Source organism: Doryrhamphus excisus, linkage group LG10, assembly GCF_037039965.1.
Source record: "Doryrhamphus excisus strain RoL-2023G ecotype Guam linkage group LG10, RoL_Dexc_Guam_v1.1, whole genome shotgun sequence".
In the NCBI taxonomy this organism is placed as follows: Eukaryota; Metazoa; Chordata; class Actinopteri; order Syngnathiformes; family Syngnathidae; genus Doryrhamphus; species Doryrhamphus excisus.
In genome coordinates this window covers 11617271-11641044 of record NC_136366.1, presented here as the reverse complement: position 1 = coordinate 11641044, position 23774 = coordinate 11617271, and the positions used below count along the sequence as shown (strand labels likewise).

The following is a 23774-nucleotide window of genomic DNA, read 5'->3' as shown; positions in this document are numbered from 1 at the left end:
TCTGTGACAAGGTAATCCTCTGACCTGGCAACATGGCTGAAATCCCCGGGCAACCTCAATCCCGCCTCGTCTGAAGAGCGAGACTAAACATCGCGTGGGGTGCAACCACCTGACCCCGTCTTTAAAAAGAAGCGGCAGCCTCTTCTCTTTTAGACCACGTCAACAAAGCATGACATCGTCTTCGCCATTGTTCAACTGAGTAACCCTTCTCCATCTTTATCCGCACATGGAAAGTCGACCTCCAATGAGCACTTAACAGGAGTATTTTTATACACGCTTCTATTTGTCAGCATCAGCTTGAGGAAAACCAGCAGCTCAGCTGTCATGTGACATCAACGCCGCTCCACGCGCTAAACGGGTCAAATTTGAATGAGAGCTATTTTAGATCACTGTGATTGGTTAAGGAGGTAGGGAAACTGAACTCAACCCAAAACAGAGAAGGTGCGGAAAATCCACCCTATCAAGCTAACAAACTAGCACTAGCTTGCTACTTCAGGCTCGGACGTACCTTTTGCCTAAATATTACATTTGATATACTTTTGTACTTCCAAAATGTGGCTTAGAACTATGAAATGAACCTACCAAATAGGCTGGGTTTTATAATGGACAAGCTCGCTTGCCGAGTCATCATAAACACCCAACACCCCCAAAAAACATCAACATTATTTCAATATGGATCATGTTATTTACTTACAAAACAAGTTTATCAAAAAGCAGACTGGAATTGTAGGTTAGACCAGCATGGGTGTTTGTTTCCCTGCTAAACAGTTAGCACTTTAGCATGAGAATCTGAGAAAAGGTTGACTTCAGTAAATGGAAGCTTGAGAGTATATGTCAGGGGTCTCAAACACGTGGCCCGCGGGCCAATTGTGGCCCGCAGGACACTAGTTTGAGGCCCGCGCAAGTTTGATATGGATGCTGTATGGTATCATGTACCCAGAAAAAATTATTACGTTTGATTAATGTTCATGTAAAAGGTTAAATAACTGTTAATAGTTATCCTCCCTATCCGTGTGGAAGTGGTAAGTTTTTGGCTATTTAAGTTTAAAGGAAATAACTTGGAGGCTACCATTTAGGTCGCTAGATCTAAATGCGAGTTAGCATGTGTCTCAAGACCCTGCAGTTGCGCAATATGTTGTAAATAAAAAGAGTATAAATGTGACTATAGTCATGTTTTGTCATGTCTACAGGGCTCTAATAATGCTTTGTTAATTTTAATCTGAAAAAAATAATTTGTCTACCCACCAACAATATGTGGTTTCTTAAGTTTTTATTATTTCCTGTTTTATTATTATTATTATATTTATTTATTACTGATTAATTGATTTTCTTTATTCTTGATTTGTTTATTTATTTTTCATCTTATTTTGTGCAGAAAAATAAAAATTAAGATATTTGAGAAAAGTGGAATGTTTTATCAGCGCTTTTATTGTAGAAAATCGGAACCAAAGCACTGAAAAACTTTGTATATTTTTCTGTTTTTAATAAATGTGTTTTTCTTTTTTTTTGGGAAAACCAGATGTGGCCCAGTCTCACCCAGACCCTAGCTCCAGTGGCCCCCAAGTAAATTGAGTTTGAGACCCCTGGTATATGTGAAGAAGTGGTCCAATGTGTTTTCCTCAGCTCTCACATGGAGACATGAGCTTCCATTGGGAAAAGGGAGCATCCCTGAGGAGGGCAGGCCAGCTTTCCCACACAGCGCATGAAAGCATTGTGCCAAGAAGGAAGTGTGGGAAACGCATGCTTTCATTTGAAGTCTTTGCCAAGAGAACATCTCCATGCCAGTCAACTCACTGGAACACTGGAGCAATCCAACCTGCTACTGATGTCCTGCTTCCATTTGCCGTGCATGGCACAAGGCAACAGTAAAACACACACAGCCACACTAGCATGCTCTGCTAAACTCAGCTAACCCTGGTAGTTTCCATTCACCCTTGGTATGAGGAGTTTTACCACAACTTTCAAGGAAACGTCAAAAATGTATCTATAATATATGACCTATTTTTATTCATATAATAATTGATTATTACTACTCATGTGTATTGAACGTAGTGTAAAGCTTAGAAGAATATATTGGTAACATTATTCCATATTATTATTATTGTAGATTTGATTGTAAAAGTTGTCATTCAAGTTATTAACTAATATGGAAAAGAATGTAAACAACGTGGTCAAAGTTGATAGAATGTGATTTTTCCAATTTGGTCCAAATCTCCTACCTTCAATGAAATGGTAGTTTCCTGCTACTTTTCATGTCAGGTCAGGTTAAGCTTTAACCACGGCCAGGGTTTGACCCTGGAACGGATGAATTCCTGTGGGAATCCTGAGAAAACACAAGAGAACCGATTGTGCTCCACTTTGGAGGTTCTGTTGCAGCGGAAAGACAAACATCCTGCAACAGATGTGGGATTCATGCACAGCGCCCACCCAGCCCCACCCCGACACCTCCTTATTTGGGCGTGGCCGTCCACGGACAGCAAGGTGTTAGCGTTACCTCCTCAGACTGGCGTCATCTAAACCCGGCGACCCGTCCGATGACGCTCTTGAGATCCGAGGCGTCTCCTGGTCCCGAGGACAGCCGCATCCCCGGTCATCCCGCATCCCCGCCCCCGACACACACGCCGTCCCGCCTTCTTCCTCCTGTCTTTTAAATGCTGGCCAAATAAGAGAAGAAGCTCTTCATCTCTGCTGTGACGCTCCTTTCCTGCCCTGCACCTCTCGCTCTCTCTCTCTCTCGCTCCACCTCCCGTTCCTGTGACAGAGCAGGCTCTGTTGCCGTGGAAACGCACGAGGCTGAAGCCTGATTTGTGGACTTTGTTGTGATGCAGCAAGTCAGGGCTGCAGCCTCTTCCTCTCTTTCCACCTGTCACTCATCCTCTGACTCATCTTCCCAGGACTAACAGGAAATAGATTAACCATGCGGGAAATAGACTAATATTACAAGAAATACACTGACCGGACAGAAAATAGATTAAAAGGTACAGATGAGCACGCAGGAAGTACTCATTTGCCAATGACAGCCCTCTAAAACAGACTACACATCTGTTGGGTAAGGTGGCGTGACCTCCACCACCACCGCCATTTTTGCAGTGCTTACCTGCATCATGGACAGAATTACTAATTATTTCAACCATTACTGAAACATTCATTCAAAACTTATTTCAACCATTTCTACAACATTGTTTCAACCATTATCTCAACCATTACTACAACGCTATTTATTATTATATTATGACCACAGAATAGGAACTTATGGAGACTGTTGGACTTATGGAGTCTGGTAGCCCAGTGAAATATGAGTAATACCCCTATTTGATTACATTATTGGATCCATTGTGATTGAATTTGTGATGGTGAGAGATATTGAGGTGAAAGGCAGAATGTTTGATGGGTTTAAGGCAGGGGTCTCTCTCTTGGCCCGCGGGCCAAATGTGGCCCACAGGACACTAGTTTGAGGCCCCCGCCTTGATATGAAAGTTTAATGTTAGTGCGGCCCGCGCAAGTTTGATATGGATGCTGTATGGTACCCAGAAAAAAATATTACGTTTGATTAATGTTCATGTTAAAGGTTAAATAACTGTTAATAGTTATCATCCCTATCCGTGTGGAAGTGGTTAGTTTTTGGCTATTTAAGTTAAGGAAATAACTTGAAGGCTACCGTTTAGGTCGCTAGATCTCTAGTTTGCGAGTTTGCATGCGTCTCAAGACCCTGCAGTTGCGCAATATGTTGTAAATAAAGAGTATAAATGTGACTATAGTCGTGTTTTGTCATGTCTACAGGGCTCTAATAATGCTTTGTTAATTTTAATCTGAAAAAAATAATTTGTCTACCCACCAACTATATGTGGTTTCTTAAGTTTTTATTATTTGCCTTTTTAATTATTATTTTATTTATTTATTACTCATTGATTTTCTTTATTCTTGATTTGTTTATTTATTTTTCATCTTATTTTGTGCAGAAAAATAAAAATTAAGATATTTGAGAACAGTGGAATGTTTTATCAGAGCTATTCTTGTAGAAAATCGGAACAAAAGCATTTTTCTGTTTTTAATAAATGTGTTTTTTTTTGAAAACCTGATGCGGCCCAGTCTCACCCAGACCCTAGCTCCAGTGGCCCCCAAGTAAATTGAGTTTGAGACCCCTGGTTTAAGGTTTTGATGAAATGGAAATATAGATGGAAAAAAACACATCATTGCTTACACACTCACCATGCACCACATCGCCATGATCAGCTTTGTGTAACACACGTGTACACACACGCATGTGTTCGCAGAGAAAGGGTTAAGGTTGAGCATGGGCAGACGTGCCCGCTAACACAATCAGCATCATCTGGTGCTATTCATATCAAGCATGGAGTGAAAAACACCTTTCCTCGCCACGCGTGCCTGCTTCCCATCACCAGACGGCCGGGCTTTACTCAGGGAAGCTTCCAGCAGAGGATGGAAGAGCCACAACAAGGTGATTCACTCTCCTCACGTTTTACCCACACATGCTCTGCTTGCTCACAGCAGATATGATATACTGTACATCACCTCACTTCCTGTCATGCTTTTCTGGATGAAGGGAGTAGAGATACAGTGCATATATACTACTGTATGCCATACACTATATAGTGTAAGCCATACAGTATATACTGTATATATACTGCATACCCCCGCAACTCTAATGAGGTTTAGTGGTATAGAAATATATATATATACAGTGAAGAAAATAAGTATTTGAACACCCTGCTATTTTGCTATTTCTCCCACTTAGAAATCATGGAGGGGTCTGAAATTTTCATCGTAGGTGCATGTCCACTGTGAGAGAGATAAACTAAAAAGAAAAATCCAGAAATCACAATGCATGATTTTTTAACAATTTATTTGTGTGATACAGCTGCAAATAAGTATTTGAACACCTGTGTATCATCTAGAATTCTGACCCTGAAAGACCTGTTAGTCTGCCCATTAGAAGTCCACCTGCACTCCATGTATCATCCTGAATCAGATGCACCTGTTTGAGGTCGTTAGCTGCATAAAGACACCTGTCCACCCCATACAATCAGTAAGACTTTAACTTGTAACATGGCGAAGACCAAAGAGCTGTCCAAAGACACCAGAGACAAAATTGTACACCTCCACAAGGCTGGAAAGGGCTACGGAGCAATTACCAAGCAGCTTGGTGAAAAAAGGTCCACTGTTGGAGCTATCATTAGAAAATGGAAGAAGCTAAACATGACGGTCAATCTCAATCGGAGTGGAGCCCCATGCAAGATATCACCTCGTGGGGTCTCAATGATTCTAAGAAAGGTGAGGAATCAGCCCAGAACTACACGACAGGACTTGGTCAATGACCTGAAAAGAGCTGGGACCACCGTTTCCAAGGTTACTGTAGGTAATACACTAAGACGTCATGATGTGAAATCATGCATGGCACGAAAGGTTCCCCTGCTTAAACCAGCACATGTCAAGGCCCGTCTTAAGTTTGCATATGACCATTTGGATGATACAGAGGAGTCATGGGAGAAAGTTTTATGGTCAGATGAGACCAAAATAGAACTTTTTGGTCATAATTCCAATAAGCGTGTTTGGAGGAAGAAGAATGAAGAGTACAATCCGAAGAACACCATCCCTACTGTGAAGCATGGGGGTGGTAGCATCATGCTTTGGGGGTGTTTTTCTGCACATGGGACAGGACGAGTGCACTGCATTAAAGAGAGGATGACTGGGGCCGTGTATTGTGAGATTTTGGGGAACAACCTCCTTCCCTCTGTCAGAGCATTGAAGATGGGTCGTGGCTGGGTCTTCCAACACGACAACGACCCGAAGCACACAGCCAGGAAAACCAAGGAGTGGCTCCGTAAGAAGCATATCAAGGTTCTAGCATGGCCCAGCCAGTCTCCAGACCTGAACCCAATCGAAAATCTTTGGAGGGAGCTCAAACTCCGTGTTTCTCAGCGACAGCCCAGAAACCTGACTGATCTAGAGAAGATCTGTGTGGAGGAGTGGGCCAAGATCCCTCCTGCAGTGTGTGCAAACCTGGTGAAAAACTACAGGAAACGTTTGACCTCTGTAATAGCAAACAAAGGCTACTGTACCAAATATTAACATTCATTTTCTCAGGTGTTCAAATACTTATTAGCAGCTGTATCACACAAATAAATTGTTAAAAAATCATGCATTGTGATTTCTGGATTTTTCTTTTTAGTTTATCTCTCTCACAGTGGACATGCACCTACGATGAAAATTTCAGACCCCTCCATGATTTATAAGTGGGAGAAATAGCAAAATAGCAGGGTGTTCAAATACTTATTTTCTTCACTGTATATTTCTGACAGATCTGTGGCATCCTGCCGGACTAAAGAAGGAAGTACATGGGAAAATCCACCTGACACTTCAGAACCACGGACAGCGCAACTAGGGTCACCGCATGCATGGGCTGGTTGCCATGGTGACATCATTGATGCAAGCTTTTCATAGCATGCGGTACACTAGCTCACATCTTTACTGCACTTGCTGGTGGAATATTACATCATGCGGGATGAGATGACAGTAGAGTACACTACAGTAGAGTACACTACAGTAGAGTAGAGTAGAGTGCCACTGACCTGCAGTCCATGTGGCAGATGACTTTGAAGTAGGCGCTGAGCTCCTGTTGACGTCGTCCACATGTGACAGGGCGGGCTTGGGGCAGAGGTGAAGATGACAAAAATCTGAGGGATGAAACAGGAAGTCAGACAAAGTCCATTATCGGCTGACCCCGTCCCGTCCTACGCATCACACTTCAACAGCAAGCAGGCACCACCAGCAGCAAATGAAAGCAACCCTGACGTGACCACGGGGGTGACGGGAGAGGACGGGCTATTTTTAGCTTGGGGGGGTGCAACGAGAGCGGCGTGACGTGGAAGGCGGGTATCTGCTGCCTGGGGACAAGGGGGGGTCGCACTTCACTGTGACCATTTTCCCTCCTGAGGGGAAACACCGCATCACAGCACGCTTCATACATGCACTAGAAAAACATCAACACAACGACATCACTTCCTACTAGCATGATATAATTCTAACATTCACCAAAGCTAACTAAGCCTGAATGTTACAACAATATGTTTTTCATTTTACTTTTATAAACCTAGTATGATAGTCCTGCAATATCATTATCATTATTTTATGACAATAGAGTTATCCGTTTACTGGACTTTTAAAGAAAAAAACTTTTTACAGCAAAAAATATTTGACAAGAATGAAGCTATAACTTTGCTGCCGTAAATCCATCAAAGTATATGGGAAAATGTACTTATTTAACAAGAATGAAGGTATAACTTTATGACCATAAATCCATAAACGTACAGAAGATTGGTAATTTGACAAGACTCACTCCAAGGAAAATGAGGAAAAGTCATCATTTGCTGAGAATAATAATGATAATTTTACTAGAGTGAGTGAGTGAGTGAGTGTCAGGTGAGGACTCGGCGCATCACCCGACACCAAGAGAGAAGCGGTGAGCGTTAATTAGACAAAGTGCTGGCAGACAAAGAAGCAAAAGTATCAGGATGCAAAGGTGATCGTAGACGTGGAAGTACAGGTGTCTTCCCTGGGTGGGGTGGAAAAGCTACGCTGGATAAAAGGTTGCAGTGCTAACCCTTGTGGGGTTAGGGAGAAGCCCTCCTTGGTGAAAAGCCCTTTCACACAGCATACTATACTATAATATGCTATATTCTTGTGTGCTTTTCATGGACAGACTCAATCTGGCAAAGTTGCTCCAGAGCAGAGGCGCTATGGGAGGTCACCTGCGTGTAAGGGTACACACATGGCATCAGCACCGGCAAGTCGAGTCCATGGTTCTGGCCTGGAAAAGGCTGTGGTCCGGCTCAGGGATGAGATCCAAGTACAGTTGAAGTACCTTGGGGTCTTGTTGAGCAGTGAAGGAAAGATGGAAGGGCTCTCTCTTGGAGATACGGTGACATGGACCAGGAGTCACAATGAGGAGCCAGATGAAGTGGCTCGGGCATCTGGTCAGGATGCCTCCCTGGGGAGGTTCAGGGATGATCAGAGGCCTCAGGGAAGACCCAGGACACGTTGGAGAGACAATGTCTCTCAGCTGGCTTGGGAACACCTCCTGCTTCCATCTAATGGTATGGCTTTTTGCCCATGTCCTTTCAAGAAAGCTGCTTTGGCAGCATGTTCTAATGAAGTCTGTGTGTCAGGGTATTCCAACATGGCGGAATGGGGGTGTATAAGCTGCCATCTCTCAGTGTCTGTGTGAAAGCACACACTGGATGCAATACCACGCTTTCTTGGGTTCGTGTATCTTTCTTCCTGTTGACCTTCACGGACGTGTACAACATGCAAACTGAGGGTCATTGGAAGCCCCCACCAGGTATGAGGCTATTTTAAAGCCTTCCTGGCAGGGTGCCACTAGAAAGGCACAAAGCCAGGCCCTGCATATGTTGTGAAAGGAAAGGGTGGGCGTCTATTTGCGTCTCCCTGACAGGCCTTCATTGACAGGCGGCCGCTTGTCCATCCCACGCTCGGAATCCCTCTGTTTACGCGGCTAAAAATAGCCTCCACGCACGGCCGTGACGTGGCATCCTGTGACAGCCCGCTGCTACGTAAGCCGTGATTGCTATGCAGCTCAGATATGGGGACAGAAAACCTGCTGGTGGGGGGGGGTCCCCTGAGGGAAAAGTAGGACGCGTGTGTTAGCAATCAATACTGTGACTCATTCTTTCTGCTGTGACCACTTCCTGACAGCATTCATTAGCGCCAATCACATCACTCCCCCGATTATCACATCTTTTTCCTTCTGAATCAAACATGATACCAAGTGAGGGGAGCACAAAGGTCACACAAAAAGTAGGCCTAACCAAAATAGCCGGTTAGCGTTAATGGCGGCGACTCATTGACTTCATTAAATAGCTCACGTTTCTGTGGGCGTGATTAACACGTATGCATCATGGCAAGCCACGCCTCTCTTTGGCGTCCACATGGAACTTTATCCTGACCTGAACAGCAGAGCACCCACTCACTGACACCAAGCTAGCAATGGCCGATCCATACAATCCACTCTGATATCTAATATCTTCAACCATTACTCACTTACTCCTTGACTCTTTCATTCTTTACCATACCATTTTCACACTTTTCATTTACTTGAAAATGCTGGTTAATCATGACTAACTGTGACTAATCTGATTAAAATTGGTAATGAAATATATATTTTCCATCACAATGGCGTCAAACAGATGGTTCGCAGCATGCTAACAACACCTTAGCAAGTAATTCCGCCACCGTTCGTCCCTCGCAGGCCGCCGTTATCATCCATCAACATCCTGAGGTTTCCATAGCGGCGTTGCAGTGACGCAGCAGGAAGTGGTGACTTCCTGTGAGGAAGTGTGTCGACTAACCATTTTGTATCACACACGTCCTCGCCGGTTATTGGCCATGACCATCACCTTTCACAACATAAAATAACCCACCAAGCCAACCCTCACCCCCAGTGGAAAGACAGGATAAAAAGGTTGTAATAAGATGAAATGGTCACGATATAAAAGGTTGTTTTGAAACAGTGCTTGTTTGTTTGTTCCACTCTTCTGAATGTCAAAAGCAATCAATAATACAGGGGTGGCGGGGTTAAAAAAAAAACAAAACCCTGGGATCCAACCCCGCTAGGACCGGCCCTGTAATCATTCACCACAAAAGACGCCTCATTAAGCTTTAAGTGCCCGTGTGACGTCATTTTCATCGACAGACATGTCAATATTTTCCACCGGACGACTAACCTGAGACTGTGCGGGCGGGCTCGACAGTCTATTGGTCCCGGTTCGTCTTCGGCTGGCCGAGGTCGCAGCCTCGCCGCCTGCGCGTCGGCGTGTCCGATGGCGACCGGCCGGTGGAGGAAGGTGCACGTACGTGTCGCTTTCACCTCTCTCCACGTCCTCACGCACACCCTAATGGTGATTCCTCCCCGTCCAATACGGTTGTTGTGCCTCCATCGTCCGGTTCCGGTGTGTCGGTGATGGTCTCATTGCTCAGGCTTGGCGGTGACCTAAGAGAAGATAAAAGGGAAATGGCGACCCCCGGCGGCTACAAGAGTCCTCGCAACGATGCTTGCCTGAAGACAAACAGAAGGATAATTGGGCATGATATTGTAGGGCATTAGCAATTTGCCTCAAATAAAAAGAAAGACATATAAATAGTCTCATTTATAATATGAAACAAGCTGTATTTATTGTGCAACAGTAGTAATATAATATGTATAGGTCCGGATGACAAAATGTGTGTGCTGGCTTCTCCTTCTTCAGCGCAGCAAGGCTCCAGTCCCGCCGGCAAAAATTATAATTCATACTGCAAAAACTAAGTGGGAATGTCAAGTGAACAAATAAACAACACAAAGCTTCAAGTAAAATCAACTTCCTTCCCTCATTTGGCCTCCAAATGAATGTAAACAAGAAGAAAAGAATGAAAAGAGAAGGGTAGTTCAAAAGAGAGGTTCTCTGCTGGCTCCAAACATTAAAAATCTGTGGATTCTTTCAAAATAAAGTCAATGAATCTACAAATCTGTGTCATACTAAAAATATATACTCCGAAAGATATATCAAAAAGTTCCCCGAGTGAAATAGGCATAAAAAAGATGCTAAAGGCGACTCCTTGTAGCAAAGACAGACATTGCTATGTGTTGGCGGAAGAGCGCAGGACGTGCAATCTCTTCAGGGTCATGCGTATGGAGCCCAGATCCCGATTCAGCCTCTCCAGACGCTCCTCTAAGGCCACCTGAGAGGAAGTGACATGCACATTCGTCATGGACAATATGCCAAGTGATGTGACATGTGCAACCATCCACCACAGATATATCAAAGTCCTGCTTGAAAGGCTTACCTGGTCCAACCTGGTCTGCATGCTCACCCGACTGCTTGATGCTGGCATGCGACTCAAAGCTGCCTCAATCTGGGAAAACAAACAAAGAGTGACTTCCTGCTTGCGTCGGAGATCAACGGACACCACCCACCCGCAGTTTCTCCTGCGTCAGCTCGTCCAAAAGTCTCTCCGCCTCAGCCAGAGACTGCACTTGGTCCCCAAGGGGAGGGGAGGTGTTCTCACAGGCATCCTGCTGGCCCTCCTCGCACCCTGAGTGGGCGTCTCCGGATGAAAAGTGGAGCCTCTTCCTGGGGGTGCTGCTGCTGTGGAACGAATGCCGCCTCTGGTCCACATCTGACCTGCAAAAAGGGACACGATTTGATCTCTTCAAGCTGAAATGCGTGGCTGGAGACCACTCCCATGTATCCCACAGGACATCCTTCGATTGTTTGTACGTATGTAGCAATTCAGATATTCCTATGAATACAATGCTCTGTGGATTTCACCTTTTGTGCAGGTGCTCCTCTCTGGGCATCATGTGACCAAAAGCGGTGGAGTAGTTCTCCGTAGGACAGCGTTTGGGGCTGGACTTAGCCGACAATGGAGCCAGCAAGGTCTCTCTCTTTGCTGGGTGGGAAAACAATGATACTCATTTTCGACCTAAGACATGTACCACATGGAACGTACATGAAGTACGTACTGGGCGTGGTTGGGGCAATGCTTCGTAGTCCCGGAGGAGGCAGCGAGGACGATCTGAGGCCATCCGGAGACAAACTCCTCTGAGGTCTGAGCGGGCTTCGCTCGGCCGCAGGCGCGCCTCCTGTGAGCGTTGCCGCCTCCCTTCCTGCTGGACGGTCCACTCGCTCCTGCAGCAGCGATTTGTGCCTCATCTCCATCACGCCCAGCGTGGGTCTGGGACTGGACAGCCCTGGTGTAAGATAAGATAAGGATAAAGCATACCATTAGGAGTGCACGGTAATTACCCGACTTATAATTATCTGGCTGATAGGAGGCAATTATGACATCATACAGATACATTTCATAAGCTCAGATAACCAAGCATCTAAAAACACAAGATCACCCGCACTGTGCAGGCGAGCAAATCAAATGCTCCCTTTTTTTCTCCTGACTGATGCTAACACCCTGTCCTAACTTCCCCTGAGCTCACTTGAAAACAAGCTTTTGTGTGTCTTACAAGGGGCTCTGCTCTCAGTGGCTCTGGTCTCCTCCATCTCTATCAGAGCCCTCATGATGGGTGTCAGAAGGCTGGGTGTGGTCTCCCGCAGGGTGGGGTTCTCCTCCTGATGTCTGCTGGACTGTTGTGAAACGTGTTCTAAACCTGGCGGGGATGCACACCTGCACAAAGAAGGCTCCAAAAGGTAAGTTTGGATCTTCACTGAACTCATTCGCTAGCTAAGACGGTACGTCTTTTAGGTTTTTTTGTCCAAGAGGCAAAAACAGGTGATGATGCAACTGCACATAGATGATGTTTGGTGCCGTCTAAAGCTATTAAGATGGAAGTGCATTTGATGAGAGGTGGCCATGTCTCCCATGTCGTAGCGCTCTGCAGCAAACAGGAAGTCAAAAGGCATGGAGCCGTATAGCGTTACGCATTGAAGGGAAATTTTAAAGCATATAGTTCAGTTCCAAATGTGAAAATTGTACATAGTTGGTGTTATATTTGTAAAAAATATATATTTGGCTAAATATATATATATGGCTACATTAGTGTGAAAGTGGCGGCACGGCGGTCGAGTGGTTAGCGCGCAGACCTCGCAGCTAGGAGACACAGCTAGGAGACCCTGTGCATGCGTGGGTTTTCTCCGGGTACTCCGGTTTCCTCCCACATTCCAAAAACATGCTAGGTTAATTGGCCACTCCAAATTGTCCATAGGTATGAATGTGAGTGTGAATGGTTGTTTGTCTATATGTGCCCTGTGATTGGCTGGCCACCAGTCCAGGGTGCCCAAAGACAGCTGGGATAGGCTCCAGCACCCCCCGCGACCCTCGTGAGGAAAAGCGGTAGAAAATGAATGAATGGTGTGAAAGTGAAAGTTCTGCTTGATCATTTCACCTTTTCTAGTCAGGAAGTGATGTATTGCTGAAACATACCTCTGATCTACTGCTCATTACTAAACAACACAAAAAGGTAGAAGATGAAAGATGAGCGTCTAATCTTTCTTTGTGTGTGCCTTCCAAAATCTGTCCAAATCATCGGAAAGGGCGGCTACCAACAGGGACGGCTTCTGGAAATGCTGGGAGTTAAGTATGGATGCAATAAATGCAATAAATATATCCTGCCTCAGGCTCCGCCCGGCTGTCTCCGTGCCTCTGGGTGGGCTGGTTTGGAATGGACTTGGGGGATCAGGTTCCGGGCAAGGTGACCTCCTGCGTGTGACATCCGGCTCTGTGCTGCCTTTGCTGGGGGAGCGCAGCAGGTCAGGATGGTGGTACAGGCTGTGGACAGGAGACAGTCTGGAAGATGAAACGAGACAACAGGGGGGATGTTCTGCTGCTCACCCAGCTCCAGATGACTGGGAGAGACTTTGGGGTGCGTGGCGGATCCTGGCCTGGTTCTCATGTTCCAGCTGCCTGACTTGGCACTCCAGTTTGGAGATGGTTCTGCCAGGAAAGGCATGTCCATGACCTGATATACTGTATGTGTGAAGCTGACACTTCTCAAGACGCTCACCTCTTCAGCTCGGATATGTCATCATTGGCCTGGGAAAGTTTGCTCTCTGTTGCCAACAAGTTATTCTGCCCGCCCCCCCAAAAAAAACACAGAAAAAAACAAAAGGCATGAGATGAAGAAGTGACACAAACAGGTTGCATCAAAATGGCAAATAAAAACTTTCATGCACTTTTGAAGATCCGTTTAGTGAAGAACCTCTTTCCTTAGTCTTTATCTACTCAACTGTAGAGAGTAGCAGGCATTTCATAGGGAAAGTAGTAGTCTAAATACCGTATATCAGGGGTCTCAAACTCAATTTACTTGGGGGCCACTGGAGCTAGGGTCTGTGTGAGACTGGGCCACATCAGGTTTTCAAAAAAAACCCAAACGCTTTTATTAAAAACAGAAAAATATACAAACTTTTTCAGTGCTTTGGTTCCGATTTTCTACAATAAAAGCTCTGATAAAACATTCCACTGTTCTCAAATATTTAAATTTTTATTTTTCTGCACAAAATAAGATGAAAAATAACCAAATCAAGAATAAAGAAAATCAGTAATAAATAAATATAATAATAAAACAGCAAATAATAAAAACTTAAACCACATACAGTTGGTGGTTAGACAAATTATTTTTTCAGATTAAAATTAACAAAGCATTATTAGAGCCCTGTAGACATGACAAAACATGACTATAGTCAAATTTATACTTTTTTTATTTACAACATATTGCGCAACTGCAGGGTCTTGAGACACATGCTAACTCGCAAACTCGAGAGCTAGCGACCTAAACGGTAGCCTCCAAGTTATTTCCTTTAAACTTAAAAAAGCCAAAAACTTACCACTTCCACACAGATAGGGAGGATAACTATTAACAGTTATTTAACCTTTAACATGAACATTAATCAAACGTAATAATTTTTTCTGGGTACATGATACCATACAGCATCCATATCAAACTTGCGGGGGCCACACTAACATTAAACTTTCATATCAAGACGGGGGCCTCAAACTAGTGTCCTGCGGGCCGCGTGTTTGAGACCCCTGCCGTATATAGTTCATGAGCAACATATTGAGTATACAGGCATGGCTGGGTTTTTACAATATTCAATCTGGTGGGCAATTTGGGGGGGGTTAAGTTTTCAAAATGAACAAATACTACATTCCTGAAATATTTCATTCTGTGTGTAGTTTATCTATTCAACAGAATAGAAGTCATAGATTTTGAATGATGTGTATGTAATGCGGCGGTGGTAATCAGGTTCATTGATTACCTTGAGTCTGTGGTTGTCTTTCACCACACCGTCGTATTCACCCAGGAGCTGAGAGAAAAGCAAGGAAAAGAAAAGGAAAGGAACATTTGAGCGCGTGGGATGGTCTACCACATTCCCGGCGTCCACCTCACCTCCTTCATCATCTTGCCCTCCCGCTCCCTGGTGGCCTCGCTCTCCTCCACCTCTCGCCGGGCCTTCAGCGCCGCCTCCTCCAGCTGCTTGGCGCGTGCCCTCAAGCGAGCAGCCGCGGCGTCCTTCTCTCGGCCCCAGCGCTTGCTCTCATCCAGTCGTTGACGCAGCGACTTCACGGCCGCACCCTCCACCGCGTAGCGCTCGGGCCACTGGGCCTGACGTCAGGACATCATTTATCTTAAGCTCTTTATCCTTTCATTCTATCACTATTTTGGACAAATATTCCACTTTTAGCACGTGTGAGTCACCGGCTAATAGGAGTGTAAAGGGGCCAGTGGTAAAAATGACATGTGTAGTTAGTTAATGGTGCCAACCATGATGGAACTAGCTCGCTGTTCTGCCTCAGGTCATCAGGGTGAGCGACACCTCTCAGCTAAAGCAAAGTAAACAAAGGCTTGTGGAGGCAGACGGTCTCCTCAGTACAGTTTTCATATGAATAGTAGTCGTGCTGCTGCTGGATGTTCACTTTTTCAAAACTTGTTCTTCACTTTTCAAACAACAACAGAAGAAGCAAGTGCAGAGAAGGAGAGCCAGATGACTGTCAAACATGATACATCTTATATAAACATCTTTCACAGCTATATGAGCTACTTCGCATTCTGGGTTCTTCATCTCCAGTTCTTCAGGCTTCAGTCCATGTTTGAAAAGTTCTCCAATATCATCTCCAAATGTTTCTTCCTACACCAAAACAACTGACCCATGGCTGATCTCTGGGCTCCAATGACCATAAGCACCACCATGTTTGTTTACCTGAGTGACAGCACTCCGTGGTGTCACTTGCGGAGATGAGGCTGAACCGTGACAGCTAGCTCATCATGGCTGGCGCCATCAACTACACGTCATATTTACTTTTGGCTATGTACAACATCATAACAAAGAATATAGAACATATTTCAGCAAAGTTGAAATCAACGAATGATCTACCAGCTTCTTCTCCAGAGAGACGTTTGATGCCTCCAGCTCCTGGACACGTCTGGTGGCTTTATCCAGGGCTTTCTCCAGGCGCTCACACCTGCAAAGCATCACATTCTGAAGAAAAATACATCCATGACACATGAAGACAGGCTAAACATAGGTGTCCGTGTAGGTGCCTGATCACAATTGCTTCATTTGAAACCAATGACTGGAGATGAGAGCTGACACTTTTCTTAATGGCTAGCGTAAGCCCTGCCAACCTGTTTTCCAGTAAGATCAATGCTTCTTACGCGTCACGTGACTCACCTCTCTGCCAAGACCAGGTTGCCCCGCTCTAAATCTCCAGGCAGACCTCGAAGGTCCAGCTGGTCTCGCAGGACTTGTATCTCTGACTCATAATATGCCTTCATGTCGGCCACGTGGCGGGAGTGCTTCTCTCTCAGGTTCTGTCTCAGTCTGGAGGGTGGAGACAATGGGAGTCAAAATAACATTTCAATGAAAAAGAAATATGAATAATAATAATGTTTAGTTTGTCATAAAAAATGGAAAAGTATTTTGAAAATGAAAAAGCAGATCAAGTACTTCATGTGACATGTTTTCCAGCTCTATGAGAAAGCTGAGCTCAAATGAGAGGAAGTTGAAAGTAAGTGGAGGAAGATGGCAGCGTCGGCGTTGGACTCACAGGGACAGAATGACGGGATCTTCTACCGAGGACGACTGTGGGCTCCTGTGAGCGTTACCAGGCGGCCATCCAGGCTTGGCGGCGCTGCTGTGGCTGACCTCCTCGTTGGCCTGGAGGGCTCCGGTGACCTCAAGGCAGGTTTTATCCTGGGGGGGGGGCGTTACTTCCTGGGACACCTCGCTGTATTGCACCATGCTGTCAGGGGTCAGAGGCGGTATGAAGCGGGAAGGTGACGGGAAAGCGGAGGAGCTGTCCGATTGGCGTGCGGGCGCCGCGGCCTGTGTAGCCAAAGCAAAGAGCCCTGATGAGACGGTTGAGCCCATTCACACACCAGCGAGTGTCATGTGACCTACCTGCAAAGGGCTGGGGGAGTCAGAGCGCTCCCAGTGGGAACGTGTCACATCCGTCCTTTGCTTGTGCTGGTAGATCTCTCGCAGAGAAACGCCAGGCGGCGTAGCCTGGACGACATCAGAGCAGCCATCCTCACGCTTGGAGATGATAATATACACTGCTCATTTCACCACCTTATACACCTCCCTAAGGTAGCGCTCCCTCGCTACATCCCACCAATGATTGGATGACTAATAAGTGGTACTGTGGTCACTCGCTGGCAGTAATTACACAAAACATGAGCTTAATGATAATACGTCAGCCATGACATGTCCCACTTGTCCTCCCATCTCAAAAATCCTATCATTTTCACATGTTTATGTCTTTATGCTTCACTGATAATATTTTCTTTGGTTCCATATTTTGTTCAGCGGTCACCTTAGTAAAATATAAATATACAGTAATATAATATACAATCCGGCCTTCAAACTGCTGTGACTCTCAAGCGCAGGGGTCTCAAACTGAATTTATTTGGGGGCCACTGGAGCTCAGGTCTGGGTGAGACTGGGCCACATCAGGTTTTCCCAAAAAAAAAAACAAAAAAAAAACCAACAAATTTTAAAAAACTTCGCTATGGTTCCAATTTTCTACAGTAAAAGCTCTGATAAAACGCTCCACTGTTCTCAAATATCTTACTTTTTATTTTTCTACACAAAATAAGATGAAAAATAAATAAACAAATCAAGAATAAAGAAAATCAATCAATCAGTAATAAATATTATAAAAATATAATAATAATAATAAAACGGCAAATAATAAAAACAAATTATTTTTTTCAGATTGAAATTAACAAAGCATTATTAGAGCCCTGTAGACATGACAAAACAAGACTATAGTCACATAAACTTACCACTTCCACATGGATAGGGAGGATAACTATTAACCTTATTATTTAACCTTTAACATGAACATTAATCAAACATAATAATTTTTTCTGGGTACATGATACCATACAGAATCCATATCAAACTTGCGCGGGCCGCACTAACATTAAACTTTCATATCAAGGCGGGGGCCTCAAACTAGTGTCCTGCGGGCCACATTTGGCGTGTTTGAGACCCCTGCTCTAGCGCTAGCCTGAAGACCAGGCTACACTGTGCTTATCCATTATCACTGATTAGTGATGGGTGTGTGAGACATTTAGGGCTTCCTGGGCTTTTGGGGGGTTGGTATGAAATATAATAATTCCAACACTCACTTTTATTGCAAATAATCCAAAACTGGAGACAAATGTTAATGTGAAGTATTTGTCAGAAGTGTAAAAGAGTGTAAAGCAACTCACCTGAGCCGTGGAAACTTGCAGGAGGTAAGCGCCATTGTCCAGGCTGTCCGGTAGCGGGTGGTACAGATCGCACTCGTTCAGACGCCAATAGGTCAAGCCTGAGGGGGGGCATATTTATCACAGCACATACACATATATACGTATATATATGTATATATATATATATATGGCATCATCCAAACACTAGTGTAGTGAAGCTGTGCTCACCTGAGGCGTCAGACAAGAGGCTGTCCCTCCTGGCTGGGAAAGAGCCAGGCGACCAGGCAAGTGCTGGATGCTGGAGGAGTGAAAACAAGCACACTGAGTACACACACAAACACACACAAAGACCGGGATGCTGGTCATACCCGTTCCTGGGAGTCTGTGACCTCGGGTGGAGGTTGGTCTGACTTGGTATCCTCACACTGGGGAATTTGGGAAGGTCCTGCTTTGCTCTTCTTGGGTCGGAGTTTGTGCCTGAGAGCCCAGGAAGTCAACACCTGGCTGAAAAAACATAAATAATGAAATGTTCCTTGTTATGCAAACGTGGTATTTCAACTCATTCGCTACCAGACATACTGAAAGGTTTTTAGTGTGAGAGGCAAGAAGAGCAGATGATGCAAGTATGCCATAGAAGAGGTCGTGTTGGTGCAGCTTGAAGCTGTGACAACGACCACTAGGTGGTGGAGAGCTGGACATGCATCTCTGGAAACATGGAGGCGGGTAGCGTCCACAAGGTTACGTAGGCTGTGAAGGTAAACTTGCGTGCGTTCCTCATTTGTATGCATTTCTAATAGTTTTCTAAACTACAATTATGGTGCACCCCTAATACTGTATCCAATTGTAGATTGGATTGTGTTGAAGTGGGACTTTGTGGAAGGGTTGACTGACACTACACAAGGTTGTGGTGCACCATGTGGGAGCTCTACAGGTGTGGTTGTTGCATGAAAAGAAGAAGGACACACCCAGAAGTTCTCTGCTGGTGCAGTGATGGGTCGCGCTCCTCCTTGCCGTCTTCTTGTCGCGTCATCATGGCCGTCTCCGCGTCTTCCTGGATGCCGGCCGACCACCGGCGCTCGGCTTCCGTTTCCCACACTGACAGTGTCCCGTAGCCGCTGCTGAGTACAGTGGTGGCACGCTCCTCACCCGGGTGTGCGGCATCTGACCTCTGCGGCGGAGGTGAGGGGGAGCTGAACGGAGAGAGAGCGGGGGCGGCCAGGCTGTCGCTATCACTGGCCACGCGTGTGGGGAAGCTGCAGTCTGTGGAGACCAAGGGCAGAATAAAGTCCTTGGTGTCGTTGTCGCCCGTTTTGGCGGTCGGGGTCTGGGGGAAGTCCGAGTGGGGAGGGACGCTGGCCTGGCGGTTCTGGAGCTGCACAAGGGCTTTAATTTCATCCTGGATTAACTGGAAAGGAGACAACAATGAGACTTCCTGTTCATACAGCACACTCACACATTCACCTATTCCCGACTAAAGGGTGGGGGGGCACATAGTATGTATTTGTACTTACCTGTATTTGGCACTGGTATTGTTCTTGCTGTGCAAGGATTTGCTCCTGGTATTGCTTCTCCACCAACTGGAACAGATGCAACCATCTGCCCTGAAATGAAAAGAAAGACCCATGCGTTGACCACCACTTCCATCTTGTGGAATTATCCTCCCACCGGGTCTTCTCCCACCTCACAGTCCTTCCAGATCTCCGGGTCCATCTCGCCACTGCTGCGTATCTCCTCCACCAGGGCTCTCAGAGTCTCAAGGGAGCTGGGGTTGATGAACGGCAGATTCCTTCCTGGAACGAAGGCTTCCTCTGTGCTCAGACACAGACCCCTGAATGCATCACAGGACCTGGTTAGCTCAAGTGTCATCAGCAAGCAGGATAAAGGTGGCCGCACCTGATCTTGTCACATGTTGGTGTGATCTTCACGGGCTGGCTGGCCACGGTGCCCCCCGTTGGTTGGGAAGTCGAGCGTCTGTCCTCAGAGACCACCAGGCCGGAGGCGGTGGTCGCCTCGGAGGACAGCAGAGACACCTCGCTCTCTTTGCCGCCATCCCCATCAGCACTGACCTGGCAGTGGCTCAGAGGGCCCGAGCTGGACACGTCCTCAGAGACGCTGTCATCTGTGGACATGGTTAAGGGGCCGTGCGGAGGAGGGGGGCGGACTGACAGCTGGCAAAGGGAAGACAAAAACAAACAACAGATTTTTTTGCATTGTGACCTGAATGGGTCACAATGTTGGCTCACGTGGACAACACGTGGACAATGCTTAAGACACACCATCCATGTCTATTTACCTACTATAGATATGCTTGTATACTAATTGTCCAAACATTTTGGCGAGTGTCCGTCCGTTTACGTGTGTAATTTCTGAGCTTATGAGAACACTAAAGCCCAGCAACACACGGCGCCGGCGTTACCCGGGCAATGTGAACCACATTCGGTCACCGCTGCCTGGTGACGCCGCTCGGTGATGACAGCTCGGCGGGCTCCTGGCTCAAGCTAGCATGCTAAGCTAGCTAACTAGTCCTCACTTGACCACCACCGCTAGCTAAGTTAGGCTGGTTGTGTTTGGAGGGACATGGTCCTTACAGTGTGGGTGAAATGACATTTAACACTCACTTACTAACAAGCATGGACTAAATAATTACTACATTTGAAAAAATAAATGAGCGTACTATAGACACAATAAAATTAACCTTACCAGTTTACTCCTATGGTCTTGACATCCATATTTTTCAGTGAAGAGAATAGCTGACTGCTAATTGGTTGTTGAATATGACGTTACTTCCGCGTCTTTGAAATTATTAACAAGTGATTGGTGGACGCTTTGGATCTGTTTCCCTATTGGCTGTTGTGAGAAAGTGGGCCAAAAGAAGCTGAGATGACCAGGACAGGGACTTTTAGTGGAAAAAAATAACCAAAACACAATGAACTGCAATGACAACTGTATTGAAAATACAATTTATTACACAGTGTAATAAATACATACAAAGATGCAAGTAACAGCATTTTCTTTTGTTAACAAAACCAACCTGAACACGAATGAATAGACACACTGGTGTTTCTGTCTCTCACGCACGCATGGGCCCTAAACGCTAGCCAAAAAAAGATAATTCTACCCCTGTACAAGACATGTGGTGTTTACAATTAACCCAAAGGCCTAAAGAACAGCATGCAAAAACAAAACAAAAAAAAGGAAAATAAATGTCCCGGGAAAAAGTGGGCACATAAAACAACATCAATCCTCTCATTCACACGAGATTTAAATGACCCCTAGGAGCCATGAAGCATATTTGGAATCCAATCATTCACCATTTATTTCCTCCCAAAAAAGGAAATGACATGCATTTTTTTGTTGTTGTAATATTTAAGACACACACTGTTAAGTCTCCTTGCACTTGCGGAATGTGTGATTGTAGCTAAGACCTGGCATTCCTCTCCGTCTCTGCCAAGCACTCACGCACCAGCCCCCGAGCGTGGATGATCCCTGTGGAGAAAGCTTCTTAATGAACTCCTTTTCTGCCATGGTGTGCTGATGCTGGCTTACCTCTCTTCAGCCTCTCCATGGCGCTCTTGCTGCCGGCGTACGTGGGCCGGATCTCCTTTCCCAGCTCCTCGATGATGGCCAGCAGCTCTGCATATTTGTTCTGAGGCACTTGGCTACCAGTCAAGCCCTAAAGGCAGCACAAAACACACATATCTCTGTCCTGGCTGCTCAGCACAACATGGCTAAAGCCAACATAATTATTCATACAGCCACTCACTTCTTTTTACACTTGCATAAAGTGCTAAGCCTCAGTTGGATTCTATTTTGGTTTTATTTAGGTTTTTTTTACACTTTAAATGCTGAGCTTATGTATTTCGCCATTCAGCTGTGATTTTGTTCTATTTGTTTGGTTTTGTTGTTTTTCCAATTTTATGACAGCTCAGAATGCTAAGCCCGTTGTGAGTCAAAAAAATTTGAGTAATTTTGTTCTATTTTGGTTTTATTTAGTTCTTTTTTCTTCTCTTGTATAACAGGTAAGGCTATTAAAGCCTTTGTTCTTTGTCATCAAAAGTTGGGTAGTTTGGTTTTATTTTGGGTTTTTTTTTACACTCTTATGACGTCTCAGAAGGTGTGTCAACTGTGTTCTATTTGGTTCCATGAGTTGTTTTGCCACTTGGGTGACAGTGACAACAATGAGAATGTTAGTGAAATTGCCAGCATGTGTCAGGCAAGTTAAAATAAGGCTTTACCTGTGAGAATCCCAGAGATGGAGGTCCATAGTCACTCAGAAGGGGCCTGTAGGACTGCAAAGCGGCCAGGTTGGCCGCCGCCTGTAGGCTCCCAACTGTGAAAAAACACAAATGTTGAAATTATTGTCATTTTTATGCAGAGTTTGTATGCTTTCCCTTGTGTGGGTTTTCTTCAGTTATTTCCTCCAACATCCAAAAACAGGAATGTCAGGCATAGTCAACATGTAATAAGCGTAGTAAAATAATACACTAAAGTAATGATGAATATAAAATAAAAAAGTAAGAATAAATAAATACATGAAAAATGCTACGTTAAAGACGAAAAGGTAGCACAATTAAGCTGAATGTACCGCATTTAAAAGCACACAAATGAAGGGCAATAACGAGCTGCAGTAGCCGTCTCGGCCAGCAGATGTCCCCAAAGAGTCCCAAAGCGTTCGCGGGGATCAATCAGCAGCTCCGAGCGGGGAGCATCATGGAGGAGGAAGCGGAACGAGGCTGCCTTCAACGAGACGCGACTGATACATTTTTTGTCACCGTTTAACGGCGCCCACCCGGCGGGAAGCGAGACCCCAGACGACGGCCGACCACACGGGAGGATTCCGCCGCCTTCGCCCGTCGCGTCTGTGCCGTTTGTGGGCTTGGCCGCGCTGCGGATGACGCTCTTTTTTTGTGACATTAGTAATAATGGCGGATATGAATTAGCCTAGCTCCCAGGATGTGACCCGACATATGTAACCGGACAAAAACTACACACGGGCTTCTTCGTCAGGTATTCTCCGAGACCCCGAGTGGAAGTGTCGATTTAACCCACTCTCCCTCGGACCTACTCGGACGTTTTGTGCTCACCCTGGTTCCCCGAAGTTCCCGGAGTGTGCTGGTGGGCATTGGGCTTGTAGGACATTCCCAGAGACATTGTAAAGCAAAGAAATAAAAATGACCCGACATTCAGCGAAGCGTCTTGTCTCCCACTTTTTTTGTTTACAGCGGCGGCGCCGGCAAACATGGCCGTCACTGGATGTTGACACCCAGCCAGCCGAGCTCCGGCGGAGAAAAGCCACCCCACAACCCCGAAAAAGACACACTTTGTACGGCCAAAAGTGGCATGTTTGACACGCTCTTTCGATCCACTTTCGACACATTTTGGATAAGTTTAGCTGCGCTTTGACGTGTTACTGCACTACATTTCAAGTCACTTTGGCAGAGTCTTGACGTTAATTAGTCATGTTAGAAGCAGAGATACAATATTAAATACACTTTTACTCATTTATTTAGAGAATTAAAGTACAGGAGGTCTGGCTTCTTTTGCCATAGTTGAC

The 23774-nt window shown here is 45.5% G+C and overlaps 3 protein-coding genes across 5 annotated transcripts in view; all 3 read right to left on the bottom strand.

The window, feature by feature from the left end:
* LOC131110174 (membrane-associated phosphatidylinositol transfer protein 2-like) overlaps positions 1-10049 on the bottom strand; it is a 29737-nt gene extending 19688 nt beyond the window's left edge. The window contains exons 1-2 of one of the 2 annotated variants that reach the window (XM_078794092.1): positions 9762-10049; positions 6591-6695 (exon numbers count right to left, since the gene is read on the bottom strand). The gene's annotated coding sequence lies outside the window, so the exon portion shown is untranslated. The remainder of the gene's footprint in view (positions 1-6590; positions 6696-9761) is intronic. The other variant, XM_078794093.1, reaches the window with a different exon arrangement.
* Positions 10050-10174: 125 nt separating this feature from the next.
* Positions 10175-20969, bottom strand: mphosph9 (M-phase phosphoprotein 9). Of its 2 annotated transcripts, none has more exons than XM_078794095.1 (23): positions 20921-20969; positions 20114-20388; positions 19901-20048; positions 19732-19821; positions 19186-19625; positions 18589-18724; positions 18449-18518; positions 18242-18339; positions 16923-17027; positions 16570-16847; positions 16194-16343; positions 15897-15984; positions 14912-15127; positions 14781-14828; positions 13529-13593; positions 13357-13458; positions 13138-13293; positions 12032-12192; positions 11537-11764; positions 11343-11463; positions 10988-11195; positions 10858-10926; positions 10175-10752 (listed from the first exon to the last, which is right to left on the bottom strand). In XM_078794095.1, exons 2-23 carry the CDS (start codon positions 20347-20349, stop codon positions 10651-10653), a joined length of 3315 nt encoding a protein of 1104 aa, XP_078650221.1. In that variant the 5' UTR covers positions 20350-20388; positions 20921-20969; the 3' UTR covers positions 10175-10650. The 2 variants fall into 2 exon arrangements, with proteins under 2 accessions (XP_078650221.1, XP_078650220.1); XM_078794094.1 differs by having other exon boundaries at positions 10176-10752; positions 16923-17057.
* A 195-nt stretch (positions 20970-21164) lies between these two features.
* cdk2ap1 (cyclin dependent kinase 2 associated protein 1) lies at positions 21165-23556 on the bottom strand. Its single transcript, XM_058063230.2, has 4 exons — positions 23305-23556; positions 22456-22550; positions 21767-21893; positions 21165-21706 (listed from the first exon to the last, which is right to left on the bottom strand). Exons 1-4 carry the CDS (start codon positions 23459-23461, stop codon positions 21639-21641), a joined length of 447 nt encoding a protein of 148 aa, XP_057919213.2. The 5' UTR covers positions 23462-23556; the 3' UTR covers positions 21165-21638.
* Between the last annotated feature and the right edge of the window lie 218 nt (positions 23557-23774).